This window comes from Gracilinanus agilis, chromosome 4 (genome assembly GCF_016433145.1).
Source record: "Gracilinanus agilis isolate LMUSP501 chromosome 4, AgileGrace, whole genome shotgun sequence".
Classification (NCBI taxonomy): Eukaryota; Metazoa; Chordata; class Mammalia; order Didelphimorphia; family Didelphidae; genus Gracilinanus; species Gracilinanus agilis.
In genome coordinates, this window is record NC_058133.1 from 430487318 (window position 1) to 430505416 (window position 18099).

Here is an 18099-nt window from a genome sequence, read left to right on the forward strand (position 1 = left end):
AGAAATCAAAATCATACAATTAAGGGGCTCTCTCATGGCATACAGCCTTAAAAGTAGGTAGTGTTTAGGGATTCCCACGCTATAAGGGGATGAATTTATACTTATTAAAGAGCAAACTGATCACCACTCCCCCATAGGACCTACTGCAACAGAGTCAGAGCAAGGGCTTGGGCAATCTCTAAATCCTTGAGAGCTGGTGGAGGGCACCACAGACATAGCCCTGGGGGAAGTGCTGGGCATTGGCAGAGAGACATGAGGCCCAAGGCTTAAGAGCTCAGAGTCTGGGCAACAGAGTGTGGAACATGGGCAGAGATAGGGCTGAACATAACAGAGGCAGCAGGGGCTAGAAAAATCGCCTCTAGACAAAATGCTTTAAAGTGAGCTACACAAAGAACATCACATTACCTTTCTTGACTTGGGCTTTTGACTGGGAAGGGAAGATACTACCAAGGCAAAGCCCTATGAGACAGAAGCTAAGAAAGCAATCAATATGCAGGAACCCCAATCCACTAGTAGCAAAAGAAACAAGCAGCAGCAAAAAAAATCTCTTGATTCTGGATAATTTCTATGGAGAAAAAGAAAATACAGAAGCAACAACAGAGAGTGACAAACAAGCAAAAATCCAAACTATGCAAAAACAATGGAAATTGGTCACAAGCTCTTGAGGAAATCAAAAAGGAGCTCAAGAACCAAGTAAGAAAGACAGAAGAAAAATGGGAAGAAAAGTTGGAAATAGAAAGTAAAACAAAAAAAGAAAACAGCTTAAAAGACAAAATTGCCCATATGGAAAAAGAGGCACAGAAATCAAATTAAGTAATAATCAAATTAGAGACCAGAAATGACTTTCTGGAAGCCATGAAAAGCAGAATAGACCAGACCAAAAGAGGAAAATCAAAATATTATAGCTGAAGATCAATCTTTAAAGACTAGAATTTGGCAAGTAGAAGCTAATGATCTCATGAGACAGCACAAATTAATAAAGCAAAATCAAAAGAATGAAAAAATAGTAGAAAACATGAAATATCTCATTGAAAACAAAAATGACCTGGAAAACAGATCCAGGAGAGACAATTTGAGAATTATTGGTCTAATAGAAAGCCTGGAACAAAAATAAAAGCCTTGACATCATATTATAAGAAATTATCCAAGAAAACTGCCCTAATATTCTTGAACAAGATGACAAAATAGGCATTGTAAGAATCCAAAGATAACCCCCTACATTAAATCCCCAAAAGACAACCCCCAGGAATGTTATAGCCAAATTCAAGAGCTTCCAGACCAAGGAGAAAATTTTGCAACCAGCCAGAAAGAGAAAATTCAGATGTCAAGGAGTCCCAGTCAGGATTACACAGTGTGAAAGTGAATTCTTTATTCTTTTTGTCTATATTGAATTAATCAACCAAAAACTTAAACACTGTAAGGGCCAGAATGTAAGGGGTAAAAATAAAAAAAAATTGGGAGGGGGCAAAAAAAAGAAAACAATACTAAGAGAAACTTGAAGGAAAAGAAAAATAGGATAAATTATACCACATAATGAGGGTGGGGAGAATACTATTATAAGAAGGGGAAGAAGAGAGTGGTAATACATAATACTTAAAACTTACTCTCAGTGGAATCAGTTCAGAGAGGGAAGAACAGCTAAATCTATTGGGGTATAGGATTCTATATTACCCTACATGAAAGTTGAGGGAATAATTTAGCTGGGGAGTAGGGCAGGGAGTATTAAAAGGGAGGGAAAGGTTGGGGGTGGTGATTAATATAACTTAAAGAGAAATAAGAGAGGAATAAGAAGGGATAGAGTGGGAAGGAAAGTATAACGGAGGGAGGGGATTTATTAACATCAAAACCCTGGTGTAGAAGGAAATAGTGAGAGAAGAAAGGGCAGGACTAGGAAATACCCAGGTGGTAATCATAACTCTGAATATGAATGAGAAGAACTGACCCATAAATAGGAAGCAGATAGCAGAGAGGTTTAAAAATCAAAATCCTACCATATGTTGTCTACAAGAAACACACATGAGGCTGGTAGACACACAGAGGGTAAAGGTAAAAGGCTAGAGCAGAATTTATTGGGAATTAACTGAGAAAAATTCAGGAGCTGCAAGCATGATAACTGACAGAGTCAAAGGAAAAATAGATCTGATTAAAAGAGATAATGAAGATAATTATATGCTGATAAAAGACAGCATAAACAATGAAGAAATACCAGTACTCAACATATATATATATATATATATATATATATATATATCAAATACATCAAATCCAGATTTTTAAAGGAGAAACTATTGGAGCTTAAGTTGGAAATAGATAGTAAAACTATACTAGTGGAAAACCTCAACCTTCCCTATTAGATCTAGAAAAATCAAACCAAAAAATAAATAAGAAGTAAGAGATGTGAATGAAATCTTAGGAAAAAATGTTAATAGATATATGGAGAAAAATAAATAGGGATAAAAAGAAATACACATTCTTTTCAGCAGTATATGGCATATTCACAAAGACTGACCACTTACTAAGCCATAAAAACATTGCAAACAAATGCAGAAAAAATAAATGAAGCTTTTTCAGATAATAAAGCAATAAAAATATCATTAATAAGGGTACATGGAGAGGCAAATCAAAAATTAATTGGAAATTAAATAATTTGTTTCTCCAAAACTGGTTGGTTAAAGAACAAATGATAGAAAAAAATTAATGATTTCATTGAAGAGAATAACAATTAGGAAACAATGTATCAAAAATTTTGGGATACTGCAAAAGCCGTAATCAGGAACAATTTATATTCCCAAGTGCTCATATTAACAAAAAAGAGAAATAAGAGATTAACAAATTGGGCATGCAACAACAACAACAAAAAACAACTAGAAAAAAGAACAAATTAAAAAGCTTCAGATAAAGATCAAATTTGAAACCCTAAAAATCAGGGGAGAAATTAATAAAATTTAAAGTAAAAGGAATATTGAATTAATAAATAAGACTAGGAAAAAACAAACAAAATAGATAAAGTATTGGTTATCTAATTAGGAAAAAGAAGGAAGAAAACCAAATTAACAACAGTCATGAATGAAAAGGGTGACTTCACCTCTAATGCAGAGGAAATTAAGGTAATTATTGAGAACTATTTTGTCAAATTATATGGCAACAAATATGGTAATCTAGGTGAAATGAACGAATATTTTTAAAATTATAAATTGCCTACATTAACAGAAAAGGAAATAGAATACTTATATAATCCAATCTCGGGAAAAGAAATTGAATAAATCAAAGAACTCCTTAAGAAAAAATCACCAGGGCCAGATAGTTTCACAAGTGAATTCTATCAAACATTTAAAAATCAATTAATCCCAATACTCTACAAACTTTTGATACAATAGGCAAAGAAGGAGTCTTACCAAATTATTTACATGATATAAATATGGTACTGATTCCCAAGCCAAGAAGACCAAAAACAGAGAAGGGAAACTATAAACCAATCTCCTTAATGAACATAGATGCAAAAATATTATAAAATTCTAGCTAAAAGGCTACAACAAGTTATCATAAGGATTATTTATTTACTATGGTAGGATTTATATCAGGAATTCAAGGATGGTTTAATATTAGGAAAACCATCTGCATAATTGACCATATGAACAAACAAATAGAAATCACATGATTATCTCAATAGATGCAGAAAAAATCCTTGACAAAATATAACACTAGAAAGTATATAAAGGACTTTCCTCAAAATAATAAGCAGTATTTATTTAAAACCAGCAGCAAATATCATCTACAATGGGGTAAGTTAGATGCCTTCCCAATAAGATCAGGAGTGAAGCAGGGATGCCCATTATCACCACTGCTATTTAATATTGTATTAGAAATGCTGACAGTAGCAATTAGAGAAGAAAAAGAAATTGAAGGGATCAAAGTAGGCAATGAGGAAACGAAACTATCACTCGTTGCAGATGGCAAGGTAGTATACCTAGAGAATCCCAGAAAATCAACTAAAAGGCTAGTGGAAATAATTAACAACTTTAGCAAAGTTGCAGGGTACAAGATAAACCCACATAAACCAATACAATTCCTATATGCTTCCAACAAAACCTAGTAGGAAGAATTAGAAAGAGAAACTCCATTTAAAATTACTTTAGACAAAATAAAATACCTATGAATCTAATAGCCAAGACAAATTCAGGAATTATATGAACATAATTACAAAATACTCTTCACATAAATAAAACTATATCTAAACAATTGAAAAAATATCAACTGCTCATGGTAGGATGAGCTTATATAATAAAAATGACACTCCTACGAAAATTAATTTACTTATTCAGTGCTATACCTATCAGACTACCAAAATGCTTTTTTTATAGAATTAGAAAAAATTATTACAAAGTTCATCTGGAAGAACAAAAGATCAAGCATACCAAGGGAAATAATGAAAAAAAATGTGAAGGATTCAGGCCTAGCTTTATCAGATCTCAGGCAGTACTATAAATCAATGATCATTAAAAATATATAGTACTTTCTTAAAGAAAGAGGGGTGGATCAATAGAATAGACTTGGATTAAATGACAGTAGCAAGATAGCGTTCAATAAAGCCAAAGATCCCATCTTTTGTGACAAGAACCCAGTATTTGATAAAAACTTCTCAGAAAATTAGAAAACAATATGGGAGAAATTTGGCTTAGATCAACTACATATTGTTGATCCACACATTGTTTATCAACACATACACTCTATACCAAGATTAACTCAGAGTGGGTAAATGTCTTAAATATAAAGAAGGAAATCATAAATAAATCAGGTGACCATAGATTAGTATGCCTATCAGATATGTAGGAAAGGAAGGAATTTAAGACCAAGCAAGAGATAGAGAACATTGCAAAATGTAAAATGAATGTCTTTGATCATATTAAATTAAAAAGTTTCTGTACAAACAAAATCAATGCAACTGAAATTTGAATGGAAGCAACAAAATGGGGAAAAATCTTTATAACAAAAACCTCTGACAAAGGTCTCATTTCTCAAATTTATAAGGAGCTAAGTCAAATGTACAAGAAGTCAAGGCATTCCCCAATTGACAAATGGTCAAGGGACACGAATAAAGAGTATTCAGATAAAAAATTAAAATTATCAATAAGCACAAGAAAAAGTGTTCTAAATCTCTCATAATTAGAGAAATACAAATCAAAAAACAGAGGTATCCCCTCACCCTAGCAGATTAGCCAATATGACAGTTAAGGAAATAATAAATGTTGGAGGGGATGTGGCAAAATCAGGACACTAATGTATTGCTGGTGGAGTTGTGAGTTAATCGAGCCATTCTGGAGGGCAATTTGGGACTATGCCCAAAGAGCTTTAAAAGACTGCCTGCCCTTTGATCCAGCCATGCCACTGCTAGGTTTGTAACCCAAAGAGATAATAAGGAAAAATATTTGTACAAAAATATTTATAGCCACGTTCTTTGTGGTGGCAAAAAATTGGAAAATGAGTGGGTGTCCCTTGATTGTAGAATGGCTGAACAAATTGTGGTATCTGATGGTGATGTTATACTATTGTGCTATAAGAATTGATGATCTGGCAGCTTTCCATATAAACTGGGATAGCCTCCATGAACTGATGCAGAGTGACCAGAAGAACATTGTACATAGAAAATAAAACATTGTGGAACAATCCAAGGTAATAGACCTTGCTACTAGTAGCAATGACAGGTCACTCCTGAAGGACTTATGTAAAAGAATGTTATCCACATTGAGAAAAAGAACTATGGGAGCAGAAGAACAAAAGCAAAACATATGACATCACTTATCACATGTATATATGGGTATGTGATTTAGGGTTTAGGCCTTAAAAAAATCACTCTACAGCAAAAATGTGGAAATAGGTATCAAGTGACAACATTTATATAACCCAATGAAATTGCTTGTCATATCTGGGAGGGGGGAGGGAAAAGGGGAGCGAAAGGAAATGAATCATGTAAACATGGGAAAATATTCTAAAAAAATAAATTAAAAAAAGAATTAATGTGGTTGCAAAATGAAGGGATCAGAAGATACAGATATCAGTGTAGAAAATAGTAACAAAATTAAATGAATGCAATCCTTAGAAGAGTCTTACAAAACCTCTCATTTTAAATGATAAATTAATTTTAAAAATCTTTCTTATTGTGGAAGCTTGAAGATTCTGCTTTTCATAGATGTAATTTTCATATAAACCTCTAGAAATGAGTTCAGTATTTTAAAAAAGAAAGATCCATATTACTTATAGAAAGAGCCCTGAGGTTATAGGGGTAAGGTAGACATGAATTTCTACAATTAATGGCAAGAGAATTAATTCCAAAGAACTATTAAGTGATAAAATGATTTTCATATCAGACCTGGCAATCTTGTAAATGCCTTTAATTCAAAAATCCAAATCTGGGAGAAAACATAAAACTAAATAATAAACATTTATTACATCCCTACTATGTGTCTCTAGCACTGTGCTAAACACTAGGAATACAAAAAGATGTGAAAGGCAGTCTGTACTCAAGGAGTTCGAAGTCTAATAAAGGAGACAACATGCAAATTAATATATAAATGCAAGCTATATGTAGGACAAATAGTAAGTAACTGACTGATGGAAGAAAGCACTAAAGCACTAAAATTACAAAAGAATGAAAAAGGCTTCCTGTAGAAGATGGGCTTTTGAATAAAGCAAAAGAAAAGGTTTTACCCCTCATATTCTGCACTTGCCTTCTATGTTCTGCTTCATTTATGTTGATTACTTCATGGGAATGTAAGCTCCTTGAGGAAAAGGATTATTTTTTGCATTTTCTTTGTATCCTTGATGGTTAACACAGTGTTAAATGTTAAATAAATATCTGATGATTGATTAATGGTTTGAAATAGGAAATTCAAAGGCAAATCACCTTTATATTTAGAATTAGTAATGTAAAATTTTTTAGCTAAATTTGAAGTAGCTTCCTTTGATCAAATGTGTGTAAAGCAGTGATAGGCAAACTAGGGCCTGTGGGCCAGATGTGGCCCCCAGAAATGTTCCATCTGGCCTCAGGACATTATTCCTAATCTGACGAATACAATGAGTAGGATATGATAAAATGAAACTTCAAAAGGATTGCCTTAGAAACAGACTGACAGATGAGCATTTCTTTTCATTTGGCCCCCTCTTTAAAAACTTTGCCCATCACTGGTGTAAATTGTTTAGCACAGAACATAAAACATAATAGGAGTTTAAGAAATGTTTGTTCTCCTTGAGGAAATGTAATCAAAGTAACACAAAAGTTAGCAACCACCACTAAAAATAATTTAAATGTTGGAATATGATATTCCAGAAAGCAAAGAATCTAGGCTTATAACTAAGTATAACTTATCCTTAAAAAAATGAGTCTAATCTTACAGGGGGAAAAAAAAACCAGACTTTTAATGAAATAGAGAATTTCCAAGCATTCCTCATAAAAACACCAGAGCTGCATGGTAACCTTAAACTGCAAACAACACAGTCTTCAAAAGAAATAAAAAAAATAAATGTGAGGGAACAGTCATAAGGGATTAAAAAAAAGATAAACTTTATATTCCAGTATGGATAAATTATTCATATGTCTCCTCAGAACTCTTATTGATAGGCAATCTTAAGACAGAGGACCTGGGAGTTGTTTTTGTAATGTTTTGATGATCTTGTTAGAAGAATGAAAAATAAGGGGGAAATGGTAATAGGGATTAAGGAAAGCAAATGTGGGAAAAATTATCTCATACAACGAGGGAATACAATTAGAAGATCATACACAAACTTGGTGGAAAGAGGTGGGGGGTGTGTGTGACACTGAAACCTCACTTTTATCTGAATTTGCCAAAGTTGGGAAGAATATTCATATGCAGAGGGGTTAAAGAAATATATTTCACTCAACATAGAAATGGGAGGGGGAAGTTTAAAGGAAGAGCAAGGGAATAAATGGGAAAAGAGGTTTGGGGGGCAGCTGGGTAGCTCAGTGGACTGAGAGCCAGGCCCAGAGACAGGAGGTCCTAGGTTCAAATCCGGCCTCAAACACTTCCTAGCTGTGTGACCCTGGGCAAGTCACTTGACCCCCACTGCCTACCCTTACCACTCTTCTGCCTTGGAACCACTGCACAGTACTGATTCTAAGATGGAAAAGGGTTTTAGAAAAAAAAAATTTTTGAAGAAAAAAGAAAAGAGGTTTGGGGAGGGATTAGTCTTAATCAGACTCAAACCACTGAGGGAACATCTCAGAGGTTTAAAAAAGGACAAAAACCTGTGATTGGGTTCTGCTTCAAGGAAAAGAAGAGTGGCAGAAGAGGTAAAAACTATCATACTTCAACTGAAGTTAAAAAAAAAAAAAAAAAAAAAAAAAAGCTAAGGGAAACAGCATCTTAATCCAGGCAATAGAAAAGATAGACTTAATTAAAAGAGATAAACAGGGAAACTACATTTTGCTGAAAGGTACCCTAAACAAAGTGATGCTGACACTAAACTCATACAAACAGCATCTGAATGCTTAAAGGAAAAGTTGAACAGTCACAGTAAGCAACAGACAGTAAAACTAAAATAGCAGGAGGACAACAATGACAAACCCACCCCCACCCCCACTGCTTGCCAACGGCCACTCCCATTGTGTGCTGTGCCCCGCCCCCAATTGCATGCAGTGCCCCACCCCTGCATTTGGGCGGGGCCAGGCTCCCGCCCACCAAGCCAGGGGCCTGAGCATGCCCACACAGGTCTCTTCTCTGGGGGCCATCTTTGGTACACATGCCAGAGGTTCGCCTTCACCATTTACCTGCTTTTGATCTAGATAACTCTAATTAAAAATAAACGAGTAAGAAATAAATGATCTGAATAGAATTTTAAGAATGATAGACCTCTGGTGAAAGTGACACAATAGATACAGCATCAGGTCTGGCATCAGGAAGAAATGAACTCCCATGCGGTCACTTACTAGACATGTGACTGTGGGCAAATCACTTAAATCTTTTTTGTCTTATTTCTTCTTCTGTAAAATGGGGTAATAATACCTCTCTTCCTCTGGATGTTGTGAGGATCGAATGAAAAAATAATTATAAAGCATTTAACACTATCCCCAGTTCATAGGAAGTGCTATGTAAATGTTAAATATTAGCACCAATATTTCTTGGGTGTAAAATGTGGACATGCAATTGGGTCCAAAAACATACACACACAGATATAAAAAAGCAGTAATCTGAGAAGAATCTTATATGGACTACAATGACATAAAAAACCAAATTACCAACATAAAAAAAGAAAAGGAATTCACAACAAGAAAGAAGAAATACTGCACACATATAAGTCAATATAAACAAAAAGTTAAATGAACTGAATATTGGATGTTTTCAAAATATAAAATGTTTATATTAAAAATACAATTAAATATAGATTTTAAGCAATCCATTCTCAGAAAAATTAATTAAAGAAGCTATAAATGATCTCCAAACAAAATATTCTAGGACAAGATTTATTGATTAGCAAATTCTATCAAATATTTAAATAATAATAAATTCCAATATTTCAAAAGCTTTTTAAAAAAAAGAAAGTAAAAAAGAGGTCCTACTAAACTTCTAGGTTCATATAATATCAAAACCTAAACCCAAAAAAAATCATAATACAGAAAACTACAGATCCATAAACCATACACACCATAACCGGGTTGCATTTATACTAGAATGTTGAGGAGGTGCTTCAAGTCAACATGATAGATAACATTAATAAGAATAATAAAAATCATATGATCATTTCAACAAATTCAAAAAAATGCTTTCTGCAAAATACTCAACAATTTATGACATATGAATGTGATGAAATGCCATTGCTCTGTAAGAAATGAAAAACCTAAGAAGATTTATATGAACTGATGCAGTGTGACATTGACTACAAATTAGTTCCAAAGAACTCATGATGATACATGATTAACTCGAGGTCAGACTCTCTCTCTCTCTCTCTCTCTATATATATATATATATATACACATATATATAAATAAAACTGCCCAGTATACCTATATGTATATATTTTTCAGAGCAGCTCTTTTTGTGGTGGTAAAGAATTGGATGTTGAGGGGATGCCCTTTAATTAGTTGTGATTATGGTTGAATACTATTGTAAGAAATGATTAACAGGATATTTTCCGAAAACACCTGGGAACACATGAACTGATACAAAGTAAAGTAAGCAGAACCAGGAGAACATTGTTCATAGTAACAGCAGTATTGTGTAATTATCAATTGTGAATGACAATTATTTTCAATAACGCAATGATCTAAGACAATTTCATAGGATTTAGGATGAAAAATGTTATCCTTCTCCAGAGAAAGATCTGAGGGAATTTGCAAATTGAAGTTTACTATTTTTAAATATCATTTTTGTTTTTTTGGTCTATGCTTTCTTTTGCAACATGGTTAATAGGGAAATGTTCTACATGCACATATCTAATCTACATAAAATTGCTTGCCTTTTCAAGGATAGGGAAGGGAGAGAATTTTTAACTCAAAATTGTTTTAAAAGAAAGTTAAAAAGTTTTGTTTAAAAGTAATTAAAAAATAAATTTTAAATGGTGGGTAAAGATAAAAGCTAGATATTTTGATTATTTTTACTACATTAAATTGGATAAATATTTATAGTTTTAGCTACCTTTTATGAACTCAAATGTTAGGACGGGACTGACACTTCCATCATATGATATTAGCTAAAATATTGTCAATCATAAGAATTCTAAATGAATTTCATTAACATGGGTCAATGTGTTAGTACTGTCATTCAAAAAATTTACTAATCTAAACTTTTGAGCAAGCATATGCAGTAAAGTATTCAGAGTCATCCTGGTACTTACTAATCTAAATATATACATAACACAAATAAGATATTCCACTGATTACAAAATACCACCAGAGCAAAACAAATATATATTTATGATTTATTTTTTAAAAACCCAAACCTAAGAATATGTCATTGTAAACTGTCCCAAGTTTTTATAATTTAGTAGGAAACACGAAGACAAAACTTTTTTTCTATACCACAGTATCCATATCTTATATCTGAATATAGTTGTATGCCTGGCAATGTGCCTTTATATAAGGGCGATTAGACTACATAAATAAATGCAAAAGACCTCATAGAAAGTAAACATATTGTTTTTTCCACTAAAAGCATGTCATTTTCTTAATTTTATAATTTCTAACAAATGGAACCACTACTTTGTACTTCACAATATCAAGGGGAATGCACTTCCTCTAGATCAGTGATTCCCAAAGTGGGAGCCATCGCCCCCTGGTGGGTGCTGCAGCGATCCAGGGAGGCAGTGATGGCCACAGGTGCATTTATCTTTCCTATTAATTGCTATTAAAATTTTTTAAAATTAATTTCCAGGGGGCTAAGTAATATTTTTTTCTGGAAAGGGAGCGGTAGGCCAAAAGAGTTTGGGAACCACTCTCTAGATACTCTCAACATATCAGACAGAACTCATAACTGTCATTTGGGAAGATATGGAAAAGATTTACACATAATAGGCAAACATGGATATGTTGAGATCTCCATCACTGGAGGGAATTATCCATGCTAATGAGATTAAAGATCCACGAATATGTTGGAGTAAAAATTATATATATATATACATATATATGTATTATTATAGTAGCTCACTGAATATTTATAAGTACTGATTTTTTTAAGATAATGAGTGATCCATTACCAAATACCAAAGCATTCAAAGTGAGGGGGGTGGTAAAAATGATTATTAAACCTTTAGATTTCCACACCACAGTGACCTAAAAAAGTACAAGTATGAAATAATGAAATTACTAATAACTACTGATTCCAGAGCATTAAAATCATGAACCTAAAGTAGTATTTGAAATTCTTGAGGAAGCTAAGAAGTTAAAACTGTTTTAATGAATTTGTTTCTAATAGAAATGCTTAAAGATCAATGTCTATTCTAAAATGTCCTTTTTCTAACATGCACAATTAATAATATTTAAAGCAATGTGTATAGTAAGTGAACACTTCATGGATTTTAAATTTAAGAAACTTGCATAAACAAATTTATAAATGTTATCTACTAATACCCAATCTGGGGGAATATAACTTTTTTGTTTTCTATACTCATGAAAAATAAAGTTCCCATAGTTATGCCTAAATCTCTAAACTGAATTTGTTCTTTACCTATGTGCTTGATTATTAAGGTTTAGCGATCCTGTCTGGTACATCTCCTCCAACTGCTTTCTGTTCCCAAAGTACAGAGCAAGGTCTGTGGCGATGATGGCTTTGCGGATGATCTCCAGCACCTGCTCATATTCACTGGAGTTCAGAGAGGAGAAGATATTGTGCCCTTCCAGCTATGAAAAAAATAAAAAAAAAAAGAAGAGACCAATAAAAAGCAAAAGTTCTAATCTTGTGATATTTTCAGTTATTTGGAACAAGATAGCTACAGCCACTTTACATGCTAATGAAAGTTCTTTGAGAAATAAAGGGACAGTATGAAATGATTTTACTGAAATGAGCTTTCTGGTTTCTCATGAAAAGTTTTAAGAGAATGCTGCTACCATGGAAATGATGGATGAGCAAGCTCTACATATGGTAAAATCCAGTCACCACAATGGAAAACTTAAACATGCTTCTTGTTTGTTTGTTTGATCATCTCAAAATATCTAGCACAAACAAATCTTAAATGCTACAGTTTGGGCTTTGGTCTTTAAATCTCACAAATACCACAACCCATTAATTTCTATTTTACACAGACAAATACAAGCCTGGAAAGATTCTGGTGATCTAGTTTTTCCTTTGCTTGCCTGCATACTTTTCTAAACTGAGACACATGAAAAAATATTTTTCTTTTCAGTGTTTTAAGAAACACAGAACAATTCCACAATCTCTACCAGTACCTCATTTCCTATTTAACAACCTCATTGTTAGGACAGACTTTCTAACTTAAATCCCTGGGGATAAAATTCATTTAAGACCATTTGTCTTTTTGATCCTAAGTAGAGATAGGAAACAGTTGTGTACTTTCATACACAGTAAAAGATAATTAAATCTGATTCCAATAATTCAGAATTTATGATCACTGAATTTTGTATATGTGATTCTTTTGGGGGGAAAAATGAAATGCCTCTCCTTTCTACTCCTCTCACGGATTAAATGAAAATAAAACCTTTAAGATCTATCTCACAGGGCTTGTTGTAAGGATGATATGATATAATTTATACACTCAGCCACACACACATGAATCTAGATATCTTTGTGAGTGTAAAATATATCTTTTTATATAGAGACAGATATGTATCTATATTTGTTTATATCTATCTATCTATAGATTTGTAAATATTAAAGATTTCTATGAATTTGATCTATAATTACAAGTTTGTAGTCCTTTAATAGATTCGATTCTGAGTTCAAAAAATAATTTTCACATAGGAAAGATTTTATCTGTATGATCAAAGTATTATATAGTGTAAATATACTAAGATGTATTTTTTCATTAATTTATTTCACTTCACTTAATATCAGTTTCTCAGACTACAGTATTCTGCATTTAAACTTAATATGACTCAATTTCCTTAAATGTTAATATATAATTTTATATTATATTACACTAAGACTGCCTGCCTAAAATAATTTGGAATTATAGGTGAATCATACTCTAAGAATAATCTTTTAAGTACAATTTCACTGTGACATTTAGTAATTGATTGCAATGAATTGGAACACTCAAAAACCCTCACATTTCATAAATGTATCTCAAACCCCGTTGGGAAACTATCCTAGCTCCTCTCTTAGTGTAGTGTGAAAAAAAAATAAACATTGGTAAGGCTGGTACTTCCCTTCAAAGCATTAAATGACTCCTGGAGAGAGAGAGAGAGAGAGAGAGAGAGTGTGTGTGTGTGTGTGTGTGTGTGTGTGTGTGTGTGTGTGTGTTTGTGTGTGCGTGTATTCTTGTGCTTTCTGTAGTTAGATACAGGGATCAAACACACCATGGATGGCCCACAACCCTCTTGAATGGAGCCACTACCCATATTAAAATGTAATTAGGAATACTTAACAAAATGTAATAGAACATAGATACTGATAACATATGGCTTTCTAAGCCAACATGTGGACATAGGAATCTTATATAAGATTTGGTGTTCTATATTTTTATTTGTGATTGACATCACTTAGATTATTAAGATCTTTCAAAAAAACAGCAAACTGCAGTGGGTTTTTTTAGTGTGATTTTTATTTTATATTAAGATCAATGACCTCTCAGATTCCTTCCGGATCAAAGTCTTTGATTCTATGAAAAATATTTCCAAAATTTTAAAGTTAAGACATAATGAGAAAATATAATTTTGATAACAAATGTTCTTATTTTATTATTTGATCAGCATAATTAATATTGAGGTTTTATCATATCTGAATAATAGTAGTGAAAATACCAAGAATACATATCTTCTCTAAATTAAATAACCTTAAGTCAATTAAATAAAAGGTTCTTAGTATTTTTTGTATCATGGACTCCCTTGTGAAGTCTTGAAAAGGCTATGGACCTTTTCTCAGAAAAATGTTGTGAAACATGTAAAATAAGTAAGATTTACAAAGGAAACCAAAAGTTAGTGACAACTAAGTAATTTTATCCCAGCCCATGACAATCAGTTCTTTATGCAACACTGTACTCATCTTTAGAATTTTCCAAATACTCCTTTTTTTTTATGATGAGACCAAAACCTGTTTCATTCAACAAGCAAAGTGGTCAAGCACTGGGCTACATGGTATCCTTTAAAAGTGTTTATATGTCCAATTAGCATATCTACTATCATTTTTTTTTTGTTTCACAGTTTATGGTATGCTCTAACAAGATTCAATGGATATATGATTTGAGAGGCACCAAAAAGATCCCAGTGTTCCCCAAACCTTCCCCAAAATGGCTGTTTAAAATAGCCCTCTTAAATATAATGTAAATTGTAAAAAGAATTAAGGATAAGAGGTTAAACTAATTTACACTAAAGTATAAATGACATAAAATGTTTTACTTTAAATGGGAAGAAAAATTACTTCACAAGGTAAAGGAAAGAATGAAGAAAATGGAGGTGAGCAGCAGTGATGACAAGCTTTGTCTATTTCATAATTTTGCCTAGAGTCACATTTCACTCTAACTCTTAGAAGATGTTCACCAGACTAAAAGTGTCTTGAATTTGCCATTACTTCCCTTTGTGGCTCTAGATAGATTACTTTACTTCCCTGAGCCCATTTCTTTGTTGGTAAAGTGAATGGTTTGATCTAAATGACATCGAGGATTCATTTCCAAATGTAAACTTAAAAAATTATAATTTTATATATTTTCAATCTTTCATATTTATTGTTCTGTGTCTTCTATTAGACTGAAAAGTCCTTGAAGGACTAGGTCCCATATTTCTTTTATATCCTCCCAACAATGCTATTTACATAATAATGTGCTCAATAAATACTTAACTGATTAATTACAGTTAAGTGGAGAATATTGCTATAACTATACTCAAGACTCTTTGGAGGTGCTATATCATTCAAAAGGATTGGTTATTATGCTATAAGATAGGGTAAAAGAGACTGGTATTTTTTTTGACATGAAGAAAAAATTGAGGAACAACATAATTATATTTAAATACTAAAGGTTTTTCATGGAGAAGATGACTACTTTTTCTGTTGGAACAATATTCTAGAACTAGGAGCCTTGAAGTCAGAATGGTGAAGTTGCAAAAAGGCAAATCTAGGTTTGGAATTTTCTAAAAGTAAAATGGGCTACATTCAGAGTCACATTTTTAAGTCTTCAAGTGGAAGCTGAATGATCATTGGTTTAGAAGGGATTCTTATTCATCTGCAATTTGGACTTAGAAGCCTCAAAGTCCCTTCAGATTTTAAGTCCTGTGAGTGATAGTGCCAAGGGAGAGACTATACCTTTTCAAGAGAGCCAAGGAAAGAACCTTAGGGAAGAGGTAACATAAAAAGGTAAGACAATGAAAGAGATAAAAAATGAACACTGAGAAAAGTAGGCGAACTTGAAGAATGGAGTTTCTCTAAATCTAAGGGAAAATTATTAAATTATTATCAAATGCTGAAAACAATTCAAAGAAGATGAGAAAAAAAGATGCTGGATTTGTAAGTAAAAGATCTTAGAACTTTCAAAGGAGTAGTTTTTTAAAAATAGTTCCAAAGCTCAGCTATATTTGATGATTTTTAGTGGTGATGTTCAGGAACTTAGGTCCAGGAGCAGAGAAATCACATGGTGGGGGCTCAGTCAGGAAGAATAAATTGTCAAGACAATGTAGTGTGTAGTGTAGTGTGTATTGAGGAAGCAAGACATTCTAGGATAGCATCTAGTGAAACTTGGAGGGTGCAGAACCTGAGGCAAATTTTGATATGGAGTGTGACAAACCCCTCCCACTTTGTAACTCATCCTTGAGCAAAAAGCAACAAACACAAATGAGAGCAAAACAGATCATGTCAGAGATTTAGTATTTAAAATCCCACTACTTTCAAGCTGTCTTTAGAACATCATAGATTTAATTCAATTTCACTCACTGTACTCACTAACTTCTAAATTTATAGTATAGTCATAGAAGTATTGCATATGATTGTGATGTAATACAATAATCTCAGCTATCAAAGAAAGAATACATTATATTCTGTATACAGACAAAAAGTAGATGAAAATATCTTTAAACTTTTCTTCAAACACCTGTGTTGAAGCAAAATGTTTCCTTTTTAATACTGTGTGGATAGAATTTCCTTCTCTGTTATCTAGCATTCCATTTACATGCTCATGCTGAGTGTGAATACTGCATGCGTACTGTGTATGTAGGGAGGATATATTTTGATATAACCCTGCCCCTCTCACTCTCTTCTCAGAATGTGGCTGTGGAGCCTGGTGAGAAGGCTTGGCAGGAAAGTTTACTCACTTGGTCATACTTAAGTTTTGTACCCCTATCTTTTTTCTCTTCTACTTCAAGTGATTATTAATAAACTTTATAAAATATAATACTTTGAGTTATTGGACATTAATTTAAATTTAACATTGTGGGCAATCCACAAAGGGACAGAATGCTTGATTTTTTTAAAATAGCCTTTGAGTAAAGATAGGGAGTAGATTATTTTGAGAAAATTGTGTTTCTCGCCTGCGGTGGCCCTTTTTGCCCTCCTGCTCAGGGGAACTCTCTTCTGAGTCTTTCTGGTGCAGGAGACCCAAAGTGGCATCTTCACCTTCCCACATTGGTGTGTGGGACTTAGCCTTGGGGTACTTGCCAAGCCTGGAGCTGCAGCCCACCTGCTGCGTCTTTTGAGCGAGGCATTTTTCCTGCATGGAAGGTAAAGTATAAATTTCTCTTATAGTACTAACAGCTGAGATTGCTCCCAGCACAGCACATAAGTGCAACAAGCTGGAAATCTTGGGCTTTTCCCACGCTGCCCCCCCCGCCCCCCCAGCTTCCAAGCCGATTTTAAACCGACCCTGGGGGTTTTCATGCTCCTGGCTGAAAGGGTGGAAACTGAGGGTTTAGGCTACATGGGCATCTCTCTTGCCATCTTCTAGACACTAAAACCCAGAACAGCAGTGGAGGGAAGCTAGTAGCTCAGTGGATTGCAAGCCAGATTTTTGGAAATTAGGCTCTGGTTTCCTGACCCAAACATCAGGTGTAGTCTGTATAATATATTCAAACACCCTTTTGTTCTCCCTGGCATTTTTACCCCTAGTGGGAAGGGGAACTCTTAACTTAGTACATACTAGGGTAGCACCATCTCTAAACAGGAAGTAGAATTGCTACTGATTTAATAATTTGATTTAAAAGAACGGCCCACTTGATGAAAGAGCAGTGCATTACCACAGTTTTAGGATGTCTTTTTTTACTACTGTTCCTGAGAGTACTTACACTGTTTGGATATTTTGAAATATATCCATTCCTCCCCAAGAAAAAAAAAGTGAATAGGGAGATTCTACCCAATTTCTGCAACACATCCAATATGGAGTTTGTCCACACTATGCTCAGTGCAAAAATGCCCCTCAGTATGAGGAATCCCAGAAGTCTGAACAAAGGAATTTAGATGGATGATGATACTCGGGAAGAGAAGGAACCTCAATGAG

The 18099-nt window shown here is 33.6% G+C and overlaps 1 protein-coding gene across 1 annotated transcript in view; it reads right to left on the reverse strand.

Annotated features, from left to right (window-relative positions):
* Positions 1-18099, reverse strand: part of PDE10A (phosphodiesterase 10A) — a 394122-nt gene that overhangs the window by 41056 nt on the left and 334967 nt on the right. The window contains exon 18 of the mRNA XM_044671862.1: positions 12174-12346. Coding sequence (XP_044527797.1) covers positions 12174-12346 — 173 coding nt within the window. The remainder of the gene's footprint in view (positions 1-12173; positions 12347-18099) is intronic.